Genomic DNA, 10106 nt, shown 5'->3' with positions numbered 1-10106 from the left:
TGTCCCATGGACAAGTTCCCGGATTTATTCTCTGTGTTCCCCATTAAGGAGTCCAATGTTCCCAATCCGGATTATAGCTCCATGGTTTGTTTCCTCATTTGCCTCTGCATTGGTTGTTTCGTCCTGAGCATGAGAAGTCTCTCCAAAAGTGAGTTCTGTTAGACCAGTATATGCTACCATTTTATTTTCAAATAATTTTACGAGATGCTTTTTAGCTTTCTTGGAACGTTTTGGTTTTTAGTTTTGGTTTTCTTCTGGCTTTTTGTACTTTAGCAGCTGTTGTATTAAAGTCATCCAACTCTAGGTCTGCATGCTTGTCCGTATTTGAGGAATTATTATTTGGCCATATACAAGCCCCTGTAATATAGACACACCAACTGATGACAAATAGCAGACAAGTCTAGACAATCTTGGTGAATCATTCTAGCACTTAAATAGCATAGAACGTGTAGGAAATATAGATGTAACATCCCAGTTCCCATGCAGATTGTATTAGACGTGATTTTGATCGAAAAAAGATTTCCAGCGCGTTTTCGTCTTATGAAGAATTATTTATAACTATGTCAACATATTTTAATGATTAAGTCGTCTTAATTAAATCGATAAGTAGTAAGTGGTAGGCAAAAATCTAGCACCATAGATACCTATGTTTGACGAAATGTTCACCTAACTAAACTTCATCTAAATAAACTCATAGTGAGGGAGACAATCATGATTAAATAGGGACGAGAGAGCAGGGGTGGGGGAAGAAACAGTCATACATTTCCTGTATTGAAAATTTATTAACATTTGCAGAGTATACTGGACTATTTGGTTTGAAAGTTACAATACCACACTATATGTACATAAAAAATAGCTACTGTTACAAATAAAAAAAGACAATCGAAAATAAGAAATGTTGATATTACTCTAATCGCATAAAAACGAAATGATAGTTTTAATCTACTCAACTTTTGTTCATGTATATTTAACAAACAAAAGTTAGAAAAACGGAATTCGGTTACAAAAGAATTTCTAAGATATATACTTCAATTTCTTAATCATTTTGGGTATAGCAATGTGTCATTTATATGCATGAAGTGACTACCTCTTTTGAAATACGAAGATAAAAACCGAACCATTTCCCAGTGGAGTAATTGTCAAGAAATTCTAGATAAATTCACCATGATCTTAATATCCATATGAAACAAATCCTTTTAAAACTTATCTTTAAAAGTCTCCTTTTAGGAACAGACACAATCGTGTCATCAAAAGCTACAAACCAATAATATCACTCTATCTACAGATGAAATGTTTTGAGAGTTTACAAAAGTAAAGATACACTGAGTTTAAATCACAAGAGAAAAAATGGCGCTTTGGCAAAGTATTAATAACCAAAATTGTTCAAACACATAAAATGTCAGCAGGTGCTTTAAATAACAAGAGTACCATGAACGGAACATTGCACGCCCTACCCGTGTTTAATAGGTCTCTGTGCAGGCATTTGCTTTGCATGGCTGACTCTGAAGATTACTAACAAACGAGTTTCGGAGATATTACCTTTATTCAAGGCAAGTAGTCTTGTACTGAGCAAAACCTGATGTGCAGAAGCCGTTCTTTTATTAATGTTTGTTTTACAACGAATTACACCTTTGACATTTGCAACCCAAATTCTATATGTTTCGTTCTCAGACGAGTTGCAAGAAATCGAAAACGTCTGTGATGCGTCGTCTTCATACATAGACACCGAACAACGTTTCAAACTCTTTACAAGACAACTGTGAATGTATAAAAAGTAAAAGGTGTTCTAAAATTGGGATACTCTAATGGTTATGGCATTTAAATCCCAGATAGTTCCTCTCTAACTGGCATTTTGCAATCTGCTTCTGAGATGGGATGAACGCCACAACAGAAGGGGCTTTGTAATATTATATGTAGATAATGTTTCCTTTAAAATTTATAATTTACCGTATCAAAAGCTTCACGTAGGTAAAAAGAAATAAAACACCAGTTACTTTCCCTTCATCACTCTATTTTTATTCAGCGATCAGTCTGATTGGAAGCGCGATTGACAGGCGGTTGTCAAATTAATGTCTTCTGAATAGTCATACAAATGAATTAAAACATGTCTTCTGTAATGTTGCTAATAATAGGTAGACCCGATACAGGTCTATAATTCTTCATACTCGATTCGTCTCTTTTTTTAAAAGGGAGTAACACAGGAATTTATTTCTGCAATGTTCGATACTAACATTTGTTTTTACTTAACATATTCAATATGTATGTCAATGATTCAACATTGCAATCTAATGAGACAATACGATTTTCAATAGCAAGCCATCAAAATCAGTACCATTTGGGTAGCATATTTTTACAATGTGATTTTATAAAATGTGCATTCTAATGAGACAGTAAGATTTCAATACAAGCCATCAAAACGAGTTGCATCTGGGTTGCACAATTTTATAATTTGCTTTCAGAAACAGTTCAATCCAATCAGAGAGAAAGATTTTCAACAACCCATCAAAACCAGTATCATTTGTGATGTACAATTGTATAGTTGCTATCATAACAAAATCCTTAGTAATATCTGAGAGAACGTCCAATTTGACATACGTTCAATTACAAGTAATAACCAATCAACGTTGTTACTAATATGCCATGACGGTGTAGGTAGAAAGAAGTTTTTCAATTTCGATTCACATTTCTTGAGGCGTTATTACGACAGCTGAACAGCTTCAAGGAAATAACATACTGATGCTTGTCTAAAATCTTGGTGTGCATGACAATATATCATCATTAGTCAGCTTATCAGAACGTGAACGGATTGTACATTATTGGTATGAACAATGCTGACAATACTTACATACAGGTTACTGCATTTGTGTGGGAAATATGAAAGTTTTTCTGGGTTATGCTGCAAACGTATAGCGGCGCAGTATAGTTAAGGAAACAAAAACCGAGTTTATATTTCTCATACAAATGTATTAATTCTTTTATTATATACTCATTTCCTAAGGCTGAATAATAAAAATCACACGCTAGAAGAAGCTAAGAAATTCAATTTCTGCTTGATTCCAAAGTAAATACACAGACTTAATTACACAAAAACGCAATGATATTATTCAAGCGCACATAGCACCGTCAGGCTAGCTTTTTAAACTTGGTGGCGTAGAAAAAGGAAGAAATGTATACAAATCCATCAGGATTAACCTAACGACAAATATATCTACTAAACAGATTAAATCTACGAATATATCTAAAGAAAAATACTAAATATAAATATGATGTATTAGAATGTAAATGTATATTTGAAACGCAGTAATATAAAAATAGCAGAAGATCTGTTAATGCGACTGACTTTACTACCAAACCATATAGTCTCTTATCGGTGTCTATAACTCTGAAGAGATAAAGAATTTCATACATTTTTTAGGTACAATTATGTGCAAGGTAACTGAATATTGCCCACGTTTGCTTGCTGTTTTTGAAATGATAGAATTCATTTATACAAAAACTAGTCCATATATTACGATGCTCAAATATATTTTAACAAATTATGACCTCATTGAAACATAAAGCAAAGGAAAACTGCTTCATCCATGACATATTTGTACATATTTGATTCAACGCTTCTCCAAATAAGTTTAAATAATAGGATGTTATGCAAGAATGAATATATATATATATATATATATATATATATATATATATATATATATATATATATATATATATATATATGCAGGTATTAGACATTGCATATTTAGAAATATGTTTTCTGTTCAAATAAGAAGCTTCAGAAGGATATAAATTGCTCCAAACAGAGGAAAAGTGCCCGCCATCATGGTCGCTTTCACCCCGCTGCAGCCATACTCAAAGTTCCCCTGAATGTAGTACCACTGGATAAAGAAATTCAACGCTTTCTGATCGTTACAGCTGCCTCCTATGTATGTGGTTATACAGTTGGTACCCTTCTTTTGTAACCTGGTATACAGAATTGCGGAAATCATATATATATATATATATATATATATATATATATATATATATATATATATATATATATATATATATATACACACACACCAAAATTAGTATCAGATTATATTGTTTCAATAATGTTAAATAGTGAGGTCATACTCATAGTCTGTAATGAGAGAATATATATATATATATATATATATATATATATATATATATATATATATATATATATATATATATACGGATTCAGTTATTCAAAGGTTTATGGACATCGACAAAAACCAGAATAGTACAGTAGATGTGTATATATTTTACAGAACCGAGACCAAGCTTGATCCCCTAGTTTAGGCAGTGTTGAAAGCGTGAACGAATGAGGAAAGACATGAAAATACTTCTGTTTTGTCTTTCGACTTTAATGAAGGCAAGTCTCAGAACAGAAAGCAAGAGAGACAGAGACAGAGAGAATTTATTGACCGATATATCCGTACACATTATGGCAGACACTGTAATACAGAGTTTCATGAATGAAAGTTCTATCAAGTATTGACAAAATATAATGTTCACAATGTTGTACGAAAACAACATGGGACCTTCAATCTTATTATAATAATAAAGTGCAGAGATACATTATCCATCAAACAAAACCGAAGAACAAATCAATATAAATAATACTATAAACGTCAGATAAAATTGTATTTCTTACTGTACGGAGATTCGAAGCCAGATCCGCGGGTAAACGGCACCCATCGACTTGCCTGCACGCACTAGTCCATAAACCATCACGACTAAGCACACATCACCAACACCAATGATGCCACAAAGCCGGTAGTTTATGCACACGTGCGTAGCAGACACACTCTCATGTCGACCTAACAGTTAATTCTCATATAAATATATAGATTCAGACTCCTATGACAGAAATCAATGTATACAGAATAAATTATAGAGAGTTACAATTGTACAACAGACATAACGGAAAATGGTCTTCCTGGAATCTACAGTAAATGCCACATAATCATATATATATATATATATATATATATATATATATATATATATATATATATATATATATATATATATATATATATATAAGGAAATGCTACATGCGGACGTACGGAACCCATTTCTACTACTCGTGATGTGTTTAACTAAACAATCGAGAAACAAATTAAATCGGCGAAAATATATTTATCCATATATCCATATTACATGATACGCTGATATGTTACTATGTTGCACTTATACGTACATGCTTAGCATGTCGATAAATGATGAATGGTTAGATGGATAATCTACAAGCTTAATAATTAATTAACTACTTAATTAAATATTATGAAAATAGAGTGAAGATTCTATCGACACTCACCCGCAAGATATTAAGTTGTTCACACCGAACGGATTGGCGGCCAATGCCTGACTTATGCACGTGGCATAGTTCGATCCGTATATAGCCTTCGAGAAGCAATCATATTTAGACTTGAACGCTGAAGAAGAAAGAACTCATATTCATTTATTATTACCTGTAATTCATAATTTATTGACTTACACTAATTTTGAGAGCAAATTAAATAAATCATTTAAAAAACGACGGCCTGAGTATAGGCTATTTGTATCCGCATAACCGTCACCGTGTATGGATATTTAGAAGTGATCAGTGAAAAAGAAAGTAGCTCATATTCATTCATTTTTAGTTACTAAATTATAACAAGAAGTTAAATAAATCATTCCGAAAATATAAATGTTGCAAGTCAATCTTCTATTAAATGATGAGTCTGTATTCCGTACAGATCAGTTCAATTGCATGTTGAAACTTACACGTGTGTTACAGTGAACTTACATATTGAACAGACAACATTACGTGCGTATCCTGTAGTCGTAAGGATATAAAAATTACGGATACGCTTGACGTAAATTTTTATAGTGTCATTTGGTAAAACATTATCTGCAGTTAGTATTGACCTTATTATGTCCAATGCAATAATTATTATCTGAACTTTGCTCAGTAAAGAATCACCTATCTGAATGACAAACCTAATTTGAATTTCTAACATAGCTTTAACAATGTTTCAGTCATATTGTTACGATGTCTGTAGTGAGGCAGTTTATAGTGACGTCTAGCACTGGCTCATCATGCCGCAGACATGTAGATATGACGTCCCACCTAGTCACATTATCCTGACACCAGGCCGACCAGTCCTAACACTAACCTCTTAATGCTGAACGTCTAGCGAGGCAGCTGTTAATACCATTTTTATAAGTCACTGGTATGACTCGGCCTGGTTCGAACCCGCTACCTCCCGCATCCGAGGCGGACGCTCTATCCATTTAGGTCACTGGAGCGGTAAAACGTTAAAGGTCCATATTTCCAAATAACGCCAACAAGCTTACTTACAGAATGCACTAGGGACATTAAAATACAACTTTTAAATCAAAATAATACATTATTGTCTGTATATGAGATTTTTCTTCAAAGTTCAATATAACCTCGTATCCTTACAGTAAAGTCAGTTTATCACAATCGTCGCAATAACAATAACAGGTAAATTAAGGAAAATATTATTTTAAGCTTAATCTATTTAAACTCCATATTACACACGGTTTCTATATATCACCTTTAGCTTCAGGAGTCTGGCACCCTGACGTCAAGAGTACGCTAATTAGAGAGACATTCCATTGTTGTTGAGTAAATTCCGTTTGGAATATTAAGTTTGAGTTTGGACAAGTTCGCAGACCATCCAAGAAACACGTGACGGTATCCATTCCATTCCTTGAAGTAAAAGAAATAATTGTTAACAGGCAAGCTAGTAGGAACTTATTTCTAAGCTTACCTAAACATTCAGTATACTTGTTATTAATATAGGAAAATGGAGGTTCTGGACAGAACCAATTTTATCACTGGGTGGCAAAAGTGCTCGAGAAGTACCCCATTGCTCTGTACTACCGTGTTGTGGGGGTTCTAAACCACTTTGGAGAAAAGGGGGGTTTTAGACCAATTTTTTTAAAGCTCACTTTTGTTGGAACTACTGATGGTTTCGACCACTAGGGGCTGTATTAGAGATGTGATTGTAGTATGGCGAAGATGTCTCTTCCATGTTATCCATTGAGTGTTGGTCGATTGGGAATCTAGTGATGAAGTTCGCAGTAGCATTCCATTAGTGGAATTAAGTGAAGAAGAGTCGAAGGAGTTGCTGAAGCGTGCAAAGGAGCTTGAAGCGTATACGAATAAGGATTTTACTTATGTTTCTGAGAGGATATATTGTAAGGAGACTGAAGATGACTATGAGAATGAAGAGTTGGTGAGGCGTAGCTATAGTCATCAGCGTCCTGTTCAGCAGTATAAACAGCAATACTACATAAAAAATAAGCAAGATTGTTTTAATTTGTCAGCGCCACAGCGAGATCAGTTTTATTATTGGCTGAATAGGAACACACGAATTCAACTGGTAGATCGTGTGAAATTTATAAAATCTGAGTATGTGTTCAAACGTATATTTGAGGGGATGGGCATTTACGAGCATGCGGCGACATGTAAGACGGTCTCTGGGAAGAGCATAGGCAAGGCGTATGATAAGATTATTTCGGAGGCGTTGGCGTCTGATGAGACAATGTCGTCAGCGATGCTGTTGGCATCCACGAGTTTAATATTTCAGGATAACCAAACCACTTGACGAGAGATTGTTTACTTTGGGCAGAGATCACTTATTCGATCCTGAAGACATCCTGTCTGTTGTTTTTGTCATTCCTGCTCGTACAAAGAACATTGGATGGACTCCCCTGAGGAATCTTTGATTGTGTAGGTGACTGGAATAGTTTTTTGACGACGAAGTCTTCTTCGGTCAGTTAGGGGTCTATCCCTTTTCGAATGTAGATTTTTTCTGACTTGCTGACCTATTTGGATCTAAAAAGTAAGGCGTCTGTGACCTGATTTTTTTTTTGTTAGCCGTAGATGCGTACATGGGTATAATTTTAATACTGCGGTGCCATGTGTGATTGTATTGGTCAACGATTTCTGGCAAAAGAAATATAAGTATCAGTTAGTGTTATCGGTGGTGAATCTCTTTCACAAGCGATTTTTGTGAGTTCTGTTAAAACTGCTCTACGACAGCCGCTTTGATTTGATTATGTGTGCTGTACAAGATAATATTTTTTTGAAGCCAATCTGAAAAATGTGTTATAAAATTCACTACCATCATCTGCACATAATTTTTTCGACTTTCGTGCACCTACAATGCTATCAAACGCTTCAAAGATAGAATTTCCTTTTTAGTTTTTGAGAGGAACCAATTATGCATATTTGCTGAACACCGTCATGAGATATTTGAAATGATCGTTGTACGCACTGTAATCTCTAATGTCGACAAGATCTGCCGAACATATATCGTATGCCGCGACCGCGACGCCTCTGCATCGCGGTAAATGCTTGCACGCAGGTTTCTGCAGTTCTGCGAGCGTCGAAAGATCTTCTACCATAGCTGACGTTTTCATTTTACCTGGAATCCCGATGCCCAGCTTATGTTTGGTGCCAATGATGCCACGCACAAGAGCTAGGTCTACACGTTCTCTGAAATTTGTTGACTTCAGTGTTTTTAAGTTCCTCAGCATGACTCGATCGCATCCCGCTTTGTCGTCGTGATGATCTCTGTAACAGATATCATGTTTAATCGGGATGGCATCGACGCCGTTGTAGGGCTGTTTACCGGTCAGCGGCTGATCGTTTTCATCCAGGTGCTGTTCTAAGGGATTCAACGGTCCGATATATTTATATCCTAGCAACCTTCATCCGCAACGAGGTCTTGGAAGTTTTCCAATCAACGCATGGACGTCCACGGGGCCACTGAGAATGTGTCTGTCTTCTCAGCATTTACAGTCTGTATATTTGTTATACAGAGCCATGACACTAAGTCGCACACAACTCTGTTGTCAGCAGCATAGTTGCACATAGTCTATATTTTAGTGCTCTACAATGGTGACAGCCATACTGTCGGCGTCGCTTTACCTGTACGATCTGTGACGTTTGAACCTTATATAGCACACCTGGATTTGATCATCAGGTGATTATTCGTTGTCTGTGTTATGTTATAGTGTACATCATTTTTGCGACAAAATGACTTAGAGAGGTGATTTTCCTTTGTACCTGCGTTGAATGTAATCGATGCAGTACCATCAACACGTGTTATCGTTGACGTCTTTAAGCCATATCGAGTTGTACACTGCTCCTTTATGCGGTTGTTGGATGTAGCGCACGACTTCATCGGAAGGAGATAGAAGACTACTTTCAGCCGCACGATAAAATAGTCAGAGACCATTGTCATGTCGACGGACGTTATCGAGAAGCTGCTCACTATAACTGCAATCTGCGCTTCAAAGATCCAGACATTATACCTATCATCGTTCGTTATCTACGAGGGTATGATGGACATTTTATCATCTCAGCACTCAACCATCCGCGCGAGAACAGTTGCGCGAGGAATGAGAAGAGGGATACCACGACGTATGGGGCTGTTTTGTCGAAGTTGATCTTGAAAATCCATCCAATCTTCACCACGCTCATAACGATTTTCCCTTCTGCGCTGAACAAATTCTTGTCACTCACTCGATGCTGTCTCCACAACAACTACAAGAAAAGAGCAGATTTCGACTCGGAAAGGCCAGGTAAAAAAACTGGTACCCAATCTCAACAATAAAACGAAATACAAATTACACCATTGACTGCTCGAACAAGTTCTGCAACAAGGACTCTTGTTCGATAAGGTTCATGGTGCCCTCAAGTTTCGTCAGTCACCGTGGATGAAACCCTGAATCGACTTCAACAGGATGCAACGAGCCAGCGTCACCACGGCGTTCGATAAGAATGTCTTTAATTCACGAATAATGGCCTGTGCGGAAAAACCATGGAAAGCATTCGACACCAAAAGAAAATTGAAATCGTCAATAACCTGAAACGCCTAGTTAAGGTCTTGGCCAACGATGCCTTTCTCCACATGAAAATCTTTGACGAAAAACACGTCGCCATCGAATCCAGAAAAAAAAAACTAAACCTGCATAAACCCATCTACGTCGGAGCGGCTGTTCTTGAACTCTCCAAGATGCTCATGCTCGAGTTTCACTGCGTCTTCATCAAACGCAAGTACGGAGAA

General features: G+C 36.2%; 1 protein-coding gene across 1 annotated transcript in view; it reads right to left on the bottom strand.

Moving 5' to 3' along the window:
- Window positions 1–762: 762 nt before the first annotated feature.
- LOC149799236 (uncharacterized) overlaps window positions 763–10106 on the bottom strand; it is a 36306-nt gene continuing 26962 nt past the window's right edge. Inside the window, exons 3-5 of the mRNA XM_089958514.1 lie at window positions 6582–6736; window positions 5336–5453; window positions 763–3966 (exon numbers count right to left, since the gene is read on the bottom strand). Coding sequence (XP_089814640.1) covers window positions 3765–3966; window positions 5336–5453; window positions 6582–6736 — 475 coding nt within the window. The 3' untranslated portion in view covers window positions 763–3764. The remainder of the gene's footprint in view (window positions 3967–5335; window positions 5454–6581; window positions 6737–10106) is intronic.

The sequence above is a fragment of the Sinohyriopsis cumingii genome, chromosome 5 (assembly GCF_028554795.1).
Source record: "Sinohyriopsis cumingii isolate HCF-2022 chromosome 5, ASM2855479v2, whole genome shotgun sequence".
Classification (NCBI taxonomy): Eukaryota; Metazoa; Mollusca; class Bivalvia; order Unionida; family Unionidae; genus Sinohyriopsis; species Sinohyriopsis cumingii.
This window is presented reverse-complemented; position numbering and strand designations above follow the sequence as displayed.